This window comes from Pygocentrus nattereri, chromosome 17, assembly GCF_015220715.1.
Source record: "Pygocentrus nattereri isolate fPygNat1 chromosome 17, fPygNat1.pri, whole genome shotgun sequence".
Taxonomy (NCBI): Eukaryota; Metazoa; Chordata; class Actinopteri; order Characiformes; family Serrasalmidae; genus Pygocentrus; species Pygocentrus nattereri.
Window position 1 is genome coordinate 26,254,784 of NC_051227.1, and position 20,163 is coordinate 26,274,946.

Below are 20,163 nucleotides of genomic sequence, written 5' to 3' on the forward strand. Positions count from 1 at the left end.
ATGAAGAATCACTACCATAAAAAAAGAAAAAAAAGCTCTGACAATAGTGTGGTTTTAGACTCACTCAGATGTTTTGTACATGGTTTAGTTTTACATTGATCCAAACCTGACTGCCACACTTTTCCATTAAAGGACATATCTGACAGTTTCTTTGTATTTTATTTTGTACTTATGCATTTGTATTTATGCATTTTTAGTTTATGTATCATAGACAGTAATCATTCATTTGAACATGACCCTTTTTCCAGCCCTATTTATCCCTAAGAATTAAACAGACTGCTTTTGATATATGTAAATTACCTCGGTTCTGATTGGCTGCTCTGTATTGTCTCATTTTTCATCACAAAATCAAGGAGTCCACGACAGGCTGCGCTTGCATATTCATTTCCATACACAGATAGTATAGAATGGGGATCGAAGCATATTTCACTGAAGCTTTACTAATGTTTATATGCTGAACTCCTTTCCACTTAAAGGCAATAACTATGTAACAACAGTTAATGTCACTGAGCTGAATCTTGGAGTTTCAAGGGGATTACTGTGCAATGTAGAGGGCAATAGACAGGCTCATGTAGTAGTTCAATAGTGTCAGCTTTGGTCACACCTTACCCTGGGGCAACTGACTGACAGATGCACGCACACACACACAGTCCTGACCTGTATTATACACAGCACACAAATGCAGAAAGAACGTGCCAATAATGTTACCTAACTTTAAGTCTGTAATGATACTACACATTAAAAAGCAAATTCAGCCTGAAGTTGACCCACTGTATGCTGTTCTTGCAAAGTAACATCACTTTCTACTCTTATAATATAATAATCAGTGCAATGTTGAACACATCCTTTAATCTATGGGTGGATCTGGATTAACTGACCTGTATTCTGAGGCTTCTTGTCTCCAGCGTCATCATCACTTTCTATAATAACTGCAATTTCCTGACATGCTCCAAAAGGAATCTGGCAGAATGTGCTCGGCAGAATGTGCTCTCTCTTTTTAGACTATAGTTGTCCCACTAAAAGCCTTCTAAATGCCAGAATCAAACCCAATGATAAATCTAAAAGTGATAAATGCTTAAAAGTATCTATTGCTATTGTTGTCGAGGACATCAAAAATAATAATAAACATGTCCAAATTGGTAACTTTATACGAAAAGGTAAAAATGTTCTTAACTTTTAGTACAAGTTAAATGCAACAAGACTTTATTCCCAGTCATGGAGCGTTTCTATTGGTCCAACAGAAAGTTTCATACAATTTAAATGGAACTGATATCCTCAAATTATGTAAGCAAAAAAACATGACATTTAATATGACCACAACAACATACTAAAGTAATTCAAAGTCTTGTTCTTTGTACCACGACAGAGCCAAAATAAACAGTTTTGCAAATAACATAAAAAAATAACATGTTTTGAAAACTCACTGCACACAGCAAAAAATACACAAAACAGACTAGATTCATTTTCAAAAGTAATTTGGCAAGCGATTCCTACATTAGACTGAATATTTATTTATTTATGGGCAGAGGAGGAAGATGCCTATCTCTGTGATTGGTCCAAGGCTCGACAGCTCTGAGCTTAATGATGACTCTTGGGGCGTAATTTTACTATAAAACAACATCAAAGTGTGAGCAAGACCCAGCTCTCCTCGATTAATCCCCATGAAACGGCACTGTATCACTCCTGCAGGATCTGCCACACCTTGAGGTTTTCCCAGCCTAGTCTGTGGGTTAGCTGGGCACAGTCAGGCATGGTATAACATGACTAAGTTGTCCTGATTTGACTTTGTAAACTGCACAAAAGGAGGTTTTGATTAAAGGTACACTGTGATTCCACCACCACAAAGTGGCGACCTGGTCATTCAATACACTCTAAAGCTCAAACAGGTGGTTGAAGGTGGTATTACTGACATTCAAAGCTATAGATACAACATCTAATAGTCATACCTTGAAAAACATTTTGAAGGTCCTGTTGTTTACACTACAAATGCAGACTTTGTGAACGGGTTAATGATGGGTTAAAAAATTATCACTCCTAGTGTCCTCTGTACTGGCTTCTTAAATACTACTTGGACTTCAATGTGTTGACTGTCTTGTACATACACAAGCACCAGATACCTCCCTGCAGCTGAAAAGATTTTCTAGTTACTCCACTGCTTTTTAGGCTTGCTCGTATTTATGACCTTTTGAAACATGTCAAGAATTGTAAGTAATAACTTCAGGTTCAACCTAAAGGCAAACTACTTCATCATAACTGCTATAATTATGATTCAGAGGCAAACAAGCCTCAAATGATTGTAAGGAAAAAAAGGGTGGGTGTGATGTATAGTTCACGATTAGGTACATGCAAATCAGAAGTACTTTTAAAAAGTGCTTTAAATAAATAAAAAAGTGTTAACTGACTTATAATGACCAATTTTCCATTTGCATATACACTTTAAAGGCGCACCACTGTAAAGGTACTAAAACCTAATGATGTAAAACAAAGTTGGAAGGAAAACAAATTGGGGAAAAAAGCACATTAAAGCATCTGTGAACAACACTACTAGCATATAGCCCAATACATTACCACCTGCTTATTGTATACTAGGATATAACCAACTTAACAGCACCTGTTTACTACTTTACCAGCTTATAACCCAGCTCAAAGCACCAACTTATTATATAATAGGATATGACCCATCTCATAGTAACATATATACTACTTGCATATGGCCCTCCTTAAAACACTTCAAAACCTTAATTGATATATTACCTTGCATATAACCCGAGGATGAGAACTCTGGTCCCCAAGGGCCAGATTCCTGCAGAATTAAGTGAGTTTCCCTCCAACATATCTGATTAAACTTGGCAGCTAATTGCCTAGTTTAGTAGGTGTGTTAAAGCCGAGAAATCATTAAAGTCTGCCGGACTCTGGCCCTCGTTTCCCCACCCCTGACGTAACCCAACTCAAAGCATCTGTGTGTGAAGGTTGCCAACTTTGATGTGGTGACTAGCATCCAAGGTGGAGACAACATTAAATAAATTTCAACTTTTGCCACTGCTCACTGTGGCCTGGGGGAGGGGCTCGCCAGCGAGTGTCTGGTGGCCGGGCATTTACTCATGGTGCCCAGCCGGGCCCAGCCCGAAGGAGTTATATGAGTCCTCCCTCCCATCGACCCACCACCAATGGGAGGCTTTGTGGATCGGGCAGTGTCCGAAGGCGTGGGCCTTGGCGCTCTGATCCTCGGTTGCTGAAACTGGCTTTTGGAACTTGGAACGTTACCTCCCTAGCGGGGAAGGAGCCTGAGTTGGTGCGCGAGGTTGAGAGATACCGGCTAGATATAGTCGGGCTCACCTCAACACACAGCTTGGGCTCTGGGTCCAATCTCCTTGAGAGGGGCTGTATGTTGGGGATTTTCTCCGATGGACGAGAGGGTAGCTTCCCTATGCCTTCAGGTTGGGGAACGGGTCCTGACTGCTGTCTGTGCTTATGCACCGAACAGCAGCTCAGAGTACCCAGCCTTCTTAGAGTCTTTGGGAAGGGTACTTGAAAGTGCTCCTCCTGGAGACTCTATTGTCCTACTGGGGGACTTAAACGCTCACGTGGGCAAGGGTTGTGATTGGGAGGAATGGCCTCTCTGATCTGAACCCAAGTGGTGTTCAGTTTTTGGACTTCTGTGCAAACCACAGTTTGTCCATCACGAACACCATGTTTGAACACAAGGATGTCCATAAGTGCACATGGCACCAGGACACCCTAGGCCGCAGTTCAATGATTGACTTTGTAGTCGTGTCATCGGACTTTCGGCCATGTGTTTTGGACAGTCGGGTAAAGAGAGGAGCTGAGCTGTCATCTGATCACCACCTGGTGGTGAGTTGGATCAGGTGGTGGGGGAAGATGCCGGTCAGACCAGGCAAGCCCAAACGTATAGTGAGGGTTTGCTGGGAACGTCTGGCAGAAGAACATGTCAGATTGATCTTCAACTCACACCTCACACCTCCAGGCCTTGGAAAGTGACTAAGTCAGCTCCGAAAAGATTCTGGCAAACCGTCAGGCGACTCCGGAAGGGGAAAGCAGTGTGCCACTAGCACTGTATATAGTGGAGATGTTGTGCTGCTGACTTCAACTGAAGACGTCATTGGGCGGTGGAAGGAATACTTTGATGACCTTCTCATTCCCACCGACACGTTCTCCAGTGAGGAGGCAGAGTCTGGGGAAATGGGAATAGGCTTGTCCATTACTGAGGCCGAAGTCGCTAAGGCAGTTAAGAAGCTCCTTGGTGGCAAGGCTCCAGGGGTGGATGAGATCAGCCCTGAGTTCCTCAAGGCTCTGGATGTTGTGGGGCTGTCTTGGCTGACACGCCTTTTCAACATTGCGTGGACATCGGGGACAGTGCCACTAGATTGGCAGACTGGGGTGGTGGTGCCTTTTTTTAAAAAAGGGGACCGGAGGGTGTGTTCCAACTACAGGGGAATCACACTCTCTGGTAAGCCTCCCTGGTAAGGTCTATGCAGGGGTACTGGAGAAGAGAGTCTGGCTTATAGTCGAACCTCGGATCCAGGAGGAGCAGTGCGTGTTCCATCCTGGTTGTGGAACACTGGACCAACTCTTCACCCTCTCCAGGATTCTGGAGGGTTCATGGGAGTTTGCCCAACCAGTCCACATGTACTTTGTGGATCTGGAGAAGGCATTCGACTGTGTTCCCCGGGGTATTCTGTGGGAGGTGCTTCGGGAGTACGGGGTACATGGCTCTTTGCTACGAGCCATTCAGGCCCTGTACAAACAAAGCTGGAGTTTGGTTCGCATAGCCAGCAGTAAGTCAGACTCGTTTCCAGTGAGAGTTGGACTCCGTCAGGGCTGCCCTTTGTCACCGATTCTATTCATAATTTTTATGGATAGAATTTCTAGGCGCAGTCAGGGGATGGAGGGTGTCCGGTTTGGTGACCTCAGGGTCATATCGAATCGCTGCTGTTTGCAGATGATGTGGTCCTATTGGGGACATCAGGCCTCTGCTTTCGCTGGATCGGTTTGCAGCCGAGTGTGAAGCGGCCGGGATGAGAATCAGTACCTCTTCAACGCGACCATGGATCTCAGGTGGAAAAGGGCAGAGAGCCCTCTCTGGGTCGGGGATAGGCTCTTGCCTCAAGTGGAGGAGTTCAAGTATCTAGTGGTCTTGTTCACAAGTGATGGTACAAGGGTGCGGGAGACTGACAGGCGGACTGGTGCTGGGTCAGCAATGATGTGGGCTTTTACCGGTCTGTTGTGGTAAAGAAAGAGCTGAGCCATAAGGCAAGGCTCTCGATTTACCGGTCGATTTACGTTCCCACCCTAACCTATGGTCATGAGCTTTGGGTAATGACCGAAAGAATAAGATATATGCGAATACAAGCAGCCGAAATGAGTTTCCTCTGCAGGGTGTCTGGACTCTCCCTTAGAGATAGGGTGAGAAGTTCGGTCATTCGGGAGGGACTCTGAGTACAGCCGCTGCTTCTTCACGTCGAGAGGAGCCAGCTGAGGTGGTTCGGGCATCTGGTTAGGATGCCTCCTGGACGCCTCCCTCGGGAGGTGTCACAGGCAAGTCCACCTGGGAGGAGACCCCGGGGAAGACCCAGGACACGCTGGCGTGACTATATCGCCCAGGTGGCCTGCGAGCGCCTCGGAATCCCCCTTGGAGAGCTAGTGGAAGTGACTGGGGAAAGGGAGGTCTGGGCCTCATTGCTTAGGATGCTGCCCCCACGACCCGAACCCCGGAGAAGCGGAAGATAATGGATGGATGGATGGATGGATGGATGGATGGATGGATGGATGGATGGATGGATGGATGGATGGATGGATGGATGGATGGATGGATCACTGTGGTCTGCACATGAGAAATGGCTTTATTCAGGTTACTGGGCATAACACATGCAAAACATTTTTCCTACACTTGTTATACAATTTTCTCATGTTGGACAATGTGTAAATGTCCATCAAATAAATTTTTTGCTCCCCAAATCAATACAAATGTGCACTGATTTTGAAATAATGAAATAAAGTTTTTGATATAAGGACAATATAGCTTTGACAAAAGAACACTAATTCATTGCAGCACAGGTTGCAGATGAAAAATGTGAAGTTAAACAAAACAGAAGTTTAAACTTGAGCACGTCATTAGTTGAGCTGAGGTATTTATCATGTGTTCCCCTTGTGGGATAGGGCAGTATCAGAGCAATCTTGGAGCACAAGAGGATCCCAATGTTCCACACACTCTGCAAAAGCGTGCCATTTCACTCCACACTACTCCCTCTGGCTGAGCCAGCTGTGGGAGATACAGCCAATGTTCTCTCAGTTGGCTACAATATGGTGAGAGGTCATCAACCAGAAAGAACAAAGATAATTGCTGGCAAGATCGGTCTGACTGGGTAGGTAGGTTGGCCATTCCCTGGCATAAGATTTCTTTGCAAAGCATGTAAGCTTGGCAATAATGATGTGAACAACACTACTAGCATACAAACTACCTTAAAAGAAGTGTACTACATATACCACAAGCTCAGCTTAAAATCATCTACGACTATACTATTAGCATACACCAATCTCACAACATCTGCACACTACACTAATTTTATATAAACCAGCTGAAAGTCTGAATACTACACTACTAACACACAATCCAGCTCAAAGCACCTGCATACAACACTACTAGCATATAACCTACCTTAAAATATCTGAGTACTATACTATTAGCATATTACCCACTTCAAAGTAACTGAGTACTACATTATTAGCATATAATCCGCCTCAAAGTATCTGAGTACTAGACTTCAAGCACATAACCCAATTCAAAGCATCTACATGCTACACTACTAGCATATGACTCAGATCAGGAACCTGGGCTTTCCATTGTTCTCCTTCTCTGGTCTCATGAAAGGCACCTCTATGCTGCCTGTGGCCGGAGAACACAGCCTTTACTCAGCAAGCCATCAGTCAATGACTTTCCTTTTCCTGAGCTGCTGTCTAATCTGGCCAGGACTTTTCAGCACCGATGGTCTGAAAGCCAGTCAGGAATTGGTGCAGAACTGTGCTGGAGTCTCTCTAGGGCGGCTTCGATTCCACTTTAGTCACTTTGGAAGCCAGGCGCTGAGCTGGGTGAAACGGAAGCCCCTGTCCAGTCTGCTATGTAGGGGTGCAGGAAAAACTTGATTCTTAGATGCATCGCGATGCAGATGTGAGCAATTCTGAATCAATTAATAAATGGCAAAAATTTTCTAAATATTTCATTTATAACCTAATGTTGACAGAACGTAAAAGGCGGAACCTGGAAGTGGGTAAATGCAGCATCCGGACAGTCTGTGGCAGCACATAACAAAAACACACATAGATGAGCAAGAAATCCGACAGACTCCCTCCGCATTAAAAGCCAGGTTAGGTCAGGAGCCACAACCCAAATATTTAGAAGAGACATTTTGTCCTTTCAACAAAGTCAAACCACCTTGGGAGCCATAACATTTACTGTCCAGTAGGTCTCAGTATGTGTTAATATCCTAGTATATGATATATAAACAAAAATGCAGATTTACTTTGCTCTGCTTTAAGTTTTCACTATAAGTTAGCCGCTTTTCTCCCATCTCTGCCAGAAAACATTTTCTCAACACTAGAACAGTTTCTTGTAAAATGTCTCTCAATGTTTGACTGATTTACGACTGATTTGATCTGGACTTCTGGGTGAAGGGTGAACGCTGGCGTGTTTGTCTGCCGGTGCCCACCGGTCTTATTTTAAGTTTCTTTTTCTATAAAATTTTTAGCTTCTTAATTCTCGACTCGACACTATGATTCGCCTTTGGATCGTCCTTTTATGGATACTTTTTTCAAGAATTCACCAACCTGCTGTGGGTATCATCCACTACTCTGCAGCTGAACTGCTCCAGCTACGATTTTATCAGTTCGCTCCATCGCCGGTGGTTTTGTCCTCCAACGCGGATTTAATTCATATCCCCCGTCGGAAATACATCCACCGAGGGTCCCGCCGGTCTTTATATGAGGACATATCGGGTTCACTGCGTTCCATTGGAACTACTGCTCACCATTCCTGCCGTGCTTGTCGCAGATTGAGTCGTGCAGTTGACCACAGTGTGCTCGTTTACCCAGCCCGGTCGGCTAACACCTCAGCTGGAACCGACTCTACGTCAACTTTGGTCTACTTAACATCCGCTCGCTAACAAGCAAGGGACGTATTACTAAGGATCTTATTATGGACCGCAAGTATGACTTTTTCTGTTTAACTGAGACGTGGCAACAGCAAAATGACTTTACACAACTTCATGAATCTACTCCTGCTGGTTATGTTTACATCAGTAAATCTCGTGAGACTGGCAGAGGAGGAGGTCTCACGGTAATCCACCAGGAGGAATTAAAAGTCTCACTGGTATCTGCTCCTGTTTTCGATTCTTTTGAGTCATTGGTCTGTCGTCTAGCTGGTTCCACTCCAACCAACATTGCCAACATCTACCAACCTCCTAAAGGCAATAAAGCCTTTCTTCAGGACTTTGCTGCGTTTCTCACACATCTGATCACTCTCTCACCTGTTATAATAGTTATGGGTGATTTTAATATTCATATTGACAGCACTAACAATCCTTTCACTAAAGATTTCATATCATGTATGGAGAGCTTCGGACTGCAACAGTATACTGATACTCCTACACACTCTAAAGGTCATATTCTGGACCTCGTCTGTTGCTCAGGTGTTGCTCCCTTTAACAGTTCAGTACAAGAACTAACCATATCTGACCACTCTCTTCTCTCTTTTAATGTTAATCTTCCTCTTTCCACTATAAAGCCTTCCCGTCTCATCACCTACCGCAATATCAAGAACATTGATCTAGTCTCCCTTTCTTCCAGTATAACCTCCAATTTGGACTTTCATCAACAAATGGACCCTGATGAACTTGTGTCATTATATAATACTGGTCTTCAGGCCAGTCTTGACTCTTTTGCCCCACTGAAATCACGTACGGTTCACTTTTCACGCTCAGCTCCCTGGTTCACGCCTGAGCTTCGGCTCTTGAAAACTAAGGGCCGACAATATGAGCGATTGTATCGCAAAACTGGTTTGTCTGTTCACAAGGACATGTACAAGGACCACATGTTACATTACAAGGACTCATTATCTCAAGCTAAATCAAACTACTATAGTGGGAAAATTATTATTTCTATGAATGGTGACACTAGATCACTCTATGCATTTCATAAAAAAACTGTTCAACCTCCGGACTCTATTCCACCGTACCTGTGTACTACTACCTTCTGTAACTCACTTATGTCTTTTTTCAATAAGAAAATCGAAAATATTTATAAGAGCTTTAAAACCCAGCCTTTATCTACAACTGTCTCTGAGTCTCTTAACTTTCCCCTACTGACTCCCACACTTCCTAGTTCAACCTCTAATTATCCCCTTTCTTCAACGTATTTTTCGTCTTTCTCCCTTCCTCCTTATCTCTGAACTCTGATCTCATCTCTAATACTAAGCTATCTACTTGCACACTGGACCCTCTCCCCACAACACTGGTCAAATCTTGTCTTCCTTCTCTGCTTCCTCTAATTACTGCTATCATTTACTCTTCTCTTACGACTGGTATTGTACCAGTAGCCTTCAAAACTGCAGCTATTAACCCGATCTTAAAAAAACCTGGTGCTGAGCCTATTGATTTTAATAACTTGCGCTCTATCTCCAATCTGCCATTTATTTTCAAAATACTAGAGAAAGTAGAAACAGCTCAGCTTCATTCTCATCTATCAAACAATAATTTCTATGAAAAATTTAAATCTGGTTTCTGTTCTTCTCATAGTACAGAAATAGCACTTGTTAGAGTCACTAATGATCTCCTCTCTGCAGCCGATTCTGGACTTCTCTCTATTCTAATCCTTCTGGATCTAAGCGCTGCCTTTGACACTGTCTGCCATTCCACTCTTCTTCATAGATTATCTTCCATTGGGATAACTCATACACCACTAAATTGGTTTAAATCATATCTTTCAAACCATACTCAGTTTTTCCAGCTCAAAACTTTCACTTCTCAACCTTCTCCTGTTATTATTGGTGTTCCTCAGGGCTCTGTCTTGGGACCCCTTCTTTTCATAGTCTATCTTCTCCCCCTAGGTAAAATCTTTCGCAAATATAATATCAACTTCCACTGTAATGCGGATGACACCCAGCTCTACCTTTCCAGCTTGCCCACTTCCACTTTCCCCCTGCCCTCCCTTAATGACTGTCTATCTGAAATTGAAACCTGGCTTTCTCACAACTTCCTCAAATTAAATGGTGATAAAACAGAGCTGCTACCTGTGGGCACCAAATTAAACCTTTCCAAAATAAATAACTTTTCTCTTACTATTGATAATTGTTCTGTCTCTCCCTCATTTCAGGTAAAGAGTTTGGGTGTCATCCTCGACAGTACCCTGTCCTTCCAATCCCACATTAATAACATCACTCGATCTGCTTACTTTCACCTCAGAAATATTAATCGCTTGCGACCCTCTCTTTCCTCTGACACTACTGCTATTTTGGTTCATAGTCTTGTTACGTCACGCCTGGATTACTGTAATTCTCTCCTTTTTGGCCTCCCCCTAAAATCACTACACAAACTTCAATTGGTTCAGAACTGCTGCACGTATCATTACAAGAACTCCTTCTTTCCATCACATCACACCTGTTTTGCATCAGCTGCACTGGCTCCCGGTTACTCAACGCATACAATACAAAATATTACTCCTTACTTTCAAAGCAATTCATAACCTCGCCCCTCCGTATATTTTTGACCTTATTAATCTCACTTCACATTCACGATCACTGAGATCATCTGCCTCTATCCACCTGTCTGTACCCACTATACGCCTTAGCACCATGGGAGGTAGGGCCTTTAGTACCTCATTTTTTCATTTATTTTATTCTTTGAGTGTTATCTATTGGTTTTTACTCTGTTTTTACTGTGTTTTATTGTTTTACTGTTTATTTACTATTATTATTGTCTCATTTTATGTAAGGTGACCTTGAGTGTCAGAAAGGCGCCGTCAAATAAAATGTATTATTATTATTATTATTATTACGAAGCTGAAGTCGCTTCTATTTCTCCAGCTTCTCATTCGAATTTTCATGTTCCACCTTAAATTCTGTCTGAGGCACCAAATGTAACTGCTGCACCATTTAAGATGAAATGGGAAAATTGAAAAGACAAGCGACTTCATGTTCGCAACTTTTTAGAGAGAAGCAGTCTCTCGTTGCAGATTTAACATACCAGAAAACCAACTGCGGTGCTTATAAATGCGAATAAGTCCATTTGTCTCCAAATATTCGTCTTAAATATCTGTCTTTCCGTTTGCTACTAGCCAGGCAAGACTTCGTTGCTATGTGACCTGCAGTCATCACGTCAGTTCTCAGTCGTTGAGAACCAGGGCTTTCGCGCTATGCTGCACACTTTGGAGCCGCGATTCAGTGTCCAGTCGTGAAAATATTTTACTAACACAGCAACCCCCCTCTACAACGAGACCAAAAGGTTGGTTATGAAAGGTTATGAAATCACTAAAGAAAACAGGCAGAACGGCTGTAACGTGGTGCGTGGACATCCACTGCGACTTATTTCACCGTAACAGCGCATTTTATTACAGATGAGTGGCAGCAGCGTTTAATGTGCTCAAAACAACAGCAGTGAATGAGATCCTTCCAGTTCACCTGCCACATCACTTCCATTTGATTTATTAATAAAAGATATTGGAAGTAAATTCATTATAGATCATTACAAACACTTTGCTTTAAAACTACCAAGAAGGTAAAAAAAAGATGCATCAAGATGCATCAATAATTGTATTATAATCACATCGCAACCCTTTGAATCGTAATCAAATCGAATCCATTGCACAAGACACTGCAATGTAGCAGTGTGAAGAAATAATAAGTAAGGCAAGGTTAGACAGGAACAAACCATTTTATAGTGGAAAAATAACACAAACTGCGCACCCTGAGTTACTACTAATATAAAGCCTGCAAAAGATATTGCAGTTTTGTGTTTGAACTAGCGTAGCAAAGCCCCTGAGACACAATTTTCCACATTATATTCACTTGATTATACATTATGATCGAAGAGAATTTGACTGGTCAAAATAATTACTGCTTGATTCATGACCACATGCAGGATAATACTCAGGACTACTGATTTGTGTCAACTGCACTCCCTAAAATTAAGTCATGTTGAAGTAATAATACTTCAAACACTTAAGAACTGGCAGAGCCAGAGAGATGGGAAACTCCAATGCATTGCACAGTTCTCTGCTCTAAACTAGCGCTGTCACTGTCAATTATAACAGCAATTCAGAAACCCAAAATTATTTTGGCAATTTTCCAAGTAATCAGTTATAAAACAGTTTAAAAAGGCCAAACAATAAAAATGAACTTACCCGTATCAAACCATGCACAGACTAAGCATTTCAAAGATTACAACCTATTTGACTGGAAGAATGTTGACTAATAAAGAACAAAAAACACTATGCAGCAAACATGCATATAGATGAACATGTCCATTAGGTTCTTTTTCTTACTGTAAGACACCAAGATAAATATTTTTAATTTTCATAATCACGCAAACTGCCAACTCATCACTGACAGTTAATTTTATTCAATTGTTTTTTTTAAGTTCTCTAGTTTTCCAAATCACCAAGTTCAACATGTCTAGAATTTGATAATGACCGTTACACCCTTACTCTCCTAAACTCTGTGGAACCACCGGTGGTCCAAAATGCATTCTTTCACATTTCATAAGCTACATTCAAAAGGTGGAAGTCATATGAGTGCTATAACTGTCTTCTTTCCAGTCAAATAGATGGGTGATGTAATTTTAAACCCCAATAATAAAAGAAACTGAACTCACAAAGCTGGGCTATAAACTATAAACAGATGGCGTCTCTTCAGTGATCTACTCTGTAAAAATTATTTGTAGAAAATAATACAAAGAGCGTAAATTGTAAGCATATCGCAATATGATATGTGATCATAAAACACATTTACTGTTAATTTGAGGGGTGCTTTTACAAAAAATAAATAAATTAAAATTTACATTTATTTCATGCAGTTACTGAATAATTGGCCTTACGATTTGGTTACATAAATTTAGATGGACAAACAAAAATATACCCTGGAGAACAAGGTTAAAAATGGTTCTACAAGGGTTCTTTAGTCTATATAGAACCATAAACAATCAAAGTACTGTTTGAAAGTTTAAACGTTTTTTTTACATGGTTAAATAGTTCTCTATAATGGAAAACCTGCTGTAAATGGATCTTTAAAGAACCTGTTTAAAAATAGTTCTACATAGCACCTTTGTTACTATATAGAACCATTTGTGCTGTACAGAATAAGAATTACTAAACTGTGCAAAATCCAAATGAAAATTATGCATTATAACAGAAACGTCACCAAAATGCCACCAAAGCTTAATTTTGCATCTCAAGAGTACAACTTGATCGACTCTAATGGATGACCTTGTTATGTCTCCCGTGCTGAATGGCTCCAAAGTTCAGAGTTAAAGGTAAACTTACCTTCCACCATCAGCATGGGCTCCTTGCCTCCCCCATGGGCCAGCATCTCCCGCCGGTAGCGTTCTCCAGTTTCTCTGAGACACAACCAGCACACACAATTAGATTACAAAGCCAACATCACCTGCACCACCAGCACAGACTGGCATCAAATACAGACCACGTTGTTCAGCACAGCATGTCAGGAAAACACACATGCTTAACAAAACCAAGTGTTAAGTGAGAAGACAATATAAGAGCGAAACTAAGAGAACGATTCAGAGGTAATAGGGGTGAATCCAAAACAGTCGTGGTGTTTTACAGACTAATTGACAAGGACATTTTCACTGTGGGGGACGATTTTCAGGCAAATCTTGCTTTTAGTGTTGAGTTAAATTATCCTTTTTTAGCTTGGACATTAAGAGTTTCTTCACAAACAAATGGACAAAGAGGGGAAAATAATCTCTCTCATACACACAGACACACACCTGCTTAATGGGTCTTTATGGAAACACTGTCTCCAGACCATGGAGGCCACAGCTCTAGACATGAGATAGGAGTAGTACTTTGCTCCATAGCCTACAAGGTGACTGAATCTCAGCTGCCATGCCTGTAGAGCAGGGATGGATGATATGAAAAAAAGAATACATCACAACACTTTACAGAAAAGAGATTTTCAGAAAACATGACACATATGATGATAGTCTGTTTTTCTGAGAGTTGATATGTTTGTACAGAAAAAAATATCCAAAACTATGTGCATAATGAATTTTGTTCAATGTCTTTCATATTGCACTGAACTAAATCCAATTAACCAAGACTAGTTATGCTTTCTTATTTATGTTACATGCAGGTCTTTAAATACTGATACCCATGATACGCTCAGAGGTGTAACTGATCACAATAATGATACATCATACTGACTACCACTGAGGCACAAATAGAAAAAAAAATACAATTCAACACTGAATTGAACAAATAATGCTGAATGCTTGAAATGGTGGCCCTCATCGAAATACAAACTGAGAACTGTCTGTCTGAGCTTAACACAGCACCAAATCTAGAGTCTAAAATTGACCCATGACCAACGAAATTCTGTCGGAAACTGACTCAAACTGCCCCAATTAAATTAAATTTATTTACATTTTTGCTAAATTACCCCATTTGTAACAGTATTAATATCTATACTAAGTATTTCTAAATGTTTACAGATTTCTAATGTTTCCTTATGTTTACAACAACAAAAAAAAACCTTTCACAGCAGAGTTAACCTATTTGGAGGTTGAACTGAAGAGAATCATAATGTTTTGCATCATGCTGAGTGCTGAAGGTAGAGTAATGTTTTGGCCCAGTGATATCTCAATTATGGTGTTAAGGGCTTAGCAGTTCAAAAGCTTTGCTGAGAGACAGAGACATGCTTAGACAGTCATTACCCTGCATAACAACAGTACATCTAATCCTGCTTTGGAAAAAAACACAAGGATAACAATGTTTATTAATATGCTATAATATTACAAAACAAAATATATATGCTCCTAGGCATAGAAAACTATAGGCATAAAAGGAAATGTTTATTACATGCTAAAACACTGTAAACAGTCTAACAGAATGTTTTGTTCCTGACGTACCTGAAAAAAGATGACATGTTCATCTGGAGCAAAATAACCCTGACAAGCAACAGCATGGAAGTTCAACAGAATGTGTGCAGGATTCAATGTTGGACACTAGCAGATTGTTTGAAAAGCCTGGGTTTATTCAGTGTTGGGAGAGGGAGCAATTTGGCTGCGTGAAACACGCTTAAGCTGCAGAGTGTCAGCCTGACAACTCCCATCTGGCACCTAATGACTTTCATACGCCTAAACAGCACTCAAGGAGCGGGCCTTAAAGTGTGAAAACTGAACATTAGTGAAGGCCACGATCCCACAAGAGGGACACACACTGCAGCTACCCCACAGTACTATTCTCACAGGTCAAAGCTGTCTATAAGATCATGATCTCAGAGATTCATTACTTATCCAACAGACAAGATTATACCCTTTATTAATACCCAAGATTATACCTTTTATTAATACAAATGGATCAGGCAAATTATTTCTGAAAATATGTTTGGAACATCTCTGAATTTGGAGTTGCCTTTTCTTTGAACAGAATCATCTTCAAGTATTGAGTTACAATAAGTTTACTTTTTGTAATCTGGAAAGAGCCAAAGTACAATAGCCCAATTTAGAATTTTTTCCTGTGGTATGTAGATAGACTCTGGGCCATACTCATTAGATTTACTACTAACACATTTAAAAGCTGACAGTGGAATCAACCAATCATGTATTGATTTCTAGTGAGGCCAATTTTTTGAGGAAAAACATCTCATTCTTGGGAGTCCTCGATTCCTCACTGACTGTGAATATGTTCATGCTCATAGGCAAAATATCACAACTCGATCAAAAGGAGGAAAAAAAAATGTAAAAGTCATCTTTATAATAGCACTACGCGAACATCAATTCACATGACCATTTTTAGCCATTCTACATAAACAAAAAATGTTAGTTTTTTTTTTTTACTTAAATGTTGAAGTAAAAATACACTAAAAATTAGACGTTTTTTACCTGCTCAGGAATTCATTAGCCTTTCCAATGCTTGTTTAATTGAAGCTCCCTTTTCTTTTTAACTATGCAACACTGCATCAAAAAGTGATGAATCTTTGTGTACACATCAAACAAATGAATTCCTCATTAAACCTAGTATAAACCTAGTATCATAAACCATATGGTGAAAGCACAGGGAGGTTATATCCATCAGTGGACTGAAGGAATGCTTGAGTATCTCTTTTATAGTTGTGGAAATATGCTTTAAACAGGAAAAACAGACATATTATTAGCTGCATTCCTCCCCAGAGGGAGTTAAAACAGATAAAAAAAAGGGAGGGTGCAGTGATTTAAAGGGATATTAAAAAAACATTGTGGCTGCAGCAATTAAAGGGGAATATTTAGTACTGCAGAGTTCTGATTCCCCATGGCTGCATGTAATTACAGAGCAGGACAAATGGTTTTATGAAAGTCAGTCCAGACTCAAATGTGTGTTTTAGATTGTCCTGAATCCTCAAATGGCCATCTCCATCCTTAGCCCCCAGCTGCTGAGGAGCTGCAAGAATCATTTTCTTTTCTTTTCATCCTTTAAATGGCTCCTGTAAGGAGAGTTTCAAATATTTCCCCCAGGGAGTGCTCATTCAAAGTATACCACTGCTTTGTTATTTCAGAAGGGGCCCGAAAAAACAGAGAACAGAGGGAGAGAGAGAGGTTTTAATCCTATAAACGCCACTGTTCCTGGGTATTAGATATAAAACCACTGTGGGATGGGGTGGGGGCAAATTCTACTAGCTCTCATGTCTGATATGCTTTTTGTAAAGTAAAACAGAGCACTGCAAGGTGTTATTAAAGATCAGTGAAATCCAAATCCAAAGATATCCAAAGCATTAATTAAGTTTAATAGCTGCAATGAATCATAACAATTCAGACCACCAACAGTAAATGTGTTGTCACTGCTGTTTTTCCAATAACCAGTGTATTATCCAGTGTATCTCACCATGCACCGATATGGAAATTCTGGGCTGATCCTATTATTAAACATTTTTCATGTACATATCCACTGGTACTGATTACACAAACATCCATAAAATGTAAAAATTGGTACCAGATGTACCTGGATTAGAATTACAAAGACGTGTAAGACTTATTTGTAGTGGGATAAAAGTTCAGTAAAATTAATACATTTAATTCATTTTATTGAGGCATCCCAGCGTCCCCTAACATTCCACTCTTCCAGAGTACACTAAACACATCAAATACGGGTTTAAAATATCAGTCAAATTTCAACATCTGTAAAATGCCCATATATCTTTTAAGCAAATGTCTGGTAAACTCTAGGACTTCAATATCACTTTGTAGTGCAATGTAAAACATCATTAATATTATTAGGATGTCTCCAAAAGATTGGCTAACATGCTGCTGTTTCATTATGAGAACAACAGACACAGCCAAGCAAGTGGGATGTTTCCAGAGCACAGAGATGTGAGTGGCTGAAAATGTATAGTAGCTTAGACAGTACTTATTTAAGTAACTATTTTAGCCATTTTCAATATTTGCATCTGGAATCACTTAGCTTTGAAAAGCCCAACAATCTCTAACCGATTAGTTTATTATTAGGTTCAATACTTCAAAGACTTTGATGGGTTAAAGCTCTTGGGGAACATACAGAAATGGATACCTGTTATGACACTGAGTATAATACCCATTAACCATGTCATTGAGATTGTGTGAGCAGATTTCACGTTTTTCCTCAAAATAAGACCCAAAAATGGAAATGTATTTCCAAGTGCCTGCATTTATGTGAGGTGGCAGATATTTGGAGCCTTTCTAGAGTGCAGGCACATAATCTACACTGTCTGAAGTGAACTTAAATTCATGGACATGGGCATGATTTTGTGATTAGAAAGAGTTTACAAAAACAGCTTAACTTAGCTCTTGAGAACTTACTGTGTTAGGAACATATGGCAGACCATAGTATTTCTGTTGCATATCTATCAAGATATCTGTTGTCGATCGACTTTGGGGTTTGCCATGATAAATCTGGTCCAAGACTGCATAGAAAATCTGTGACAGAGAGAGCAAGAGTGATGATCAGTCAGCATCCAGTGCTAAAGCATTAACACAATTATGAGATTATTATAATAAAATATTATGCTAAACAGGAATTTCTCAAAACACTGTAAAAAGGTCACTTCAAGCTTCTCAAAGCATGTAAATCACACTAAATTGAACTGTCATTCATGATTATGAATTCTAAATATCTTATCAACTAGATCTTTATAAACCAGTGACAGAGAGGAGTACCTGAAGTTGAGTATCAGCAGCACCACACACCTTCTTGGACTCACAAAGTCGAGCTACCATGCTCTGTGGCAAAGGCTAGGATGAATTGCAGGGTTAAAAAAAACATTAAGCATTAACAGAAACATCTACTAAGGTAGCCAATAAAAAACTGTGAGTGTTACTTTGTACTGCACAAGGAACACACATATTACCTGTCCCGTCTGATAGTGACGAGCAAACTGGTTGATGACACGATAATCAGTGGCAAAGTACTCCATTAATATAGAAGGCACCTCTGCAAAATCAGTAACACAGCGTGTTCCTTTAAAAGGAGAAAATTGCAGACAATAATTTGTACTGAAATCTCAAATTTCACCATGTGCAATTGGTACAATTCAGAATTATTTTAATTATACAATGAGTACAGAAATGTGCCTGGAGTTATCTGTTTTCTTAGTGAGATAGTGGAATTATTACATAAGCTGTTTTTGCAGCACAGTTTGTATGTATGGATAATAAGGACTGGGCAGTAAATTGTATGTTTTTAAACTTTAACAATGCTTGCATATTGCTTCAAACTCCTTTATTTTAAAAAATGTGAGGGAAATTAAATTTTCTATTATATTGGCTCTTTACATCCAGTAGTAAAGTGACCACTACTGACCATACCTGTCACGTGCTGATAGCGTGTACGTCCAAGCATGGAGTGCATGGCATGACCCATCTCATGGAAGAGGTTCTCCATCATGGCTGGTGTGAGGAGTGTGGGGGCACTCCGAGTTGGGTGAGGAAGATTCAGCATTAGCACCACCACCGGCAGCTGATACTGCCCATCGTCCAGAAGACGCCCTCCACGGATAGTGAAATGGCAGTCCTGTGCACAGGACAGCAGGAGCAGACTGAGCTAAGCATTACTTAAAAATACTGTGCCCAGAAATGCTAACAGACAAAGTGTAGTTTTTCCATGCATTATTAACAATGTAATGGATACATTCAATTAACACTCATGACCTTTCTCAATAAACTAAACACTATAATGCCAAATTTTCTCAGGCAATGTTGGCAGACAGACATACAAGACTGTGGAATAAGTAAGCTATCTTTTACCTGATGAGGTTTGTCTGGTCTATAGAAGAAGTCACAGTAGATGTATCCCAGCAATCCTTCAGTTTCATGTACCACTGCCTGAGGGTGTAATATAAAACAGCAGATTAGAGATGAACAAAGATATTCAGGAATCTCCACCTGTACATCCAATACTCTTTAGTGTTCAAACCAAAAAGCTTTCAAGTTCCAGTGGAGTACGTACAGCATGTAGAAGGTTCTTTTTTTTTCTTCAGATATCTTACCAGTTTGCGTACATCCTCACTCCACACCTCTCCTGCATTGAGCTGTTCAGCCAGAAGTGACACACCAAAGAGCTGCATAAAAAGACTGTTTAGACCCTCCATACAGGCCCCTAGAGAGAAGTACGGACTGTACAAGCTGGGCTCAATGTTAAACCTACAGAAAACATGAAACACCAAAGACAAAAATGATGATGCAAAATGTAAATCACAGCTTTCCTTTTCCTTTCCTTTTCCACAGACATTAAAATGTCTCATATCCTACATTCTTCTTACATTTGACTTATACCCTGATGTCTACTTACAATATCTGTATGGTTTTAGGTATCAAAAATGAATTAATTAATGACCACCTGTCAGTCTTTCTTTATCTGTTTGACTTAAATAGTCTGTGTTTTCACTGTTTGTTTAAGATTGATATGGCTTCTCTG

General features: G+C 40.3%; 1 protein-coding gene across 1 annotated transcript in view; it reads right to left on the reverse strand.

The window, feature by feature from the left end:
* The window catches only part of mipepa (mitochondrial intermediate peptidase a), a 30,527-nt gene that overhangs the window by 4,061 nt on the left and 6,303 nt on the right, over positions 1-20,163 (reverse strand). The window contains exons 11-18 of the mRNA XM_037546533.1: positions 19,736-19,889; positions 19,494-19,571; positions 19,056-19,260; positions 18,599-18,708; positions 18,408-18,482; positions 18,051-18,167; positions 14,010-14,131; positions 13,546-13,619 (exon numbers count right to left, since the gene is read on the reverse strand). Coding sequence (XP_037402430.1) covers positions 13,546-13,619; positions 14,010-14,131; positions 18,051-18,167; positions 18,408-18,482; positions 18,599-18,708; positions 19,056-19,260; positions 19,494-19,571; positions 19,736-19,889 — 935 coding nt within the window. The remainder of the gene's footprint in view (positions 1-13,545; positions 13,620-14,009; positions 14,132-18,050; positions 18,168-18,407; positions 18,483-18,598; positions 18,709-19,055; positions 19,261-19,493; positions 19,572-19,735; positions 19,890-20,163) is intronic.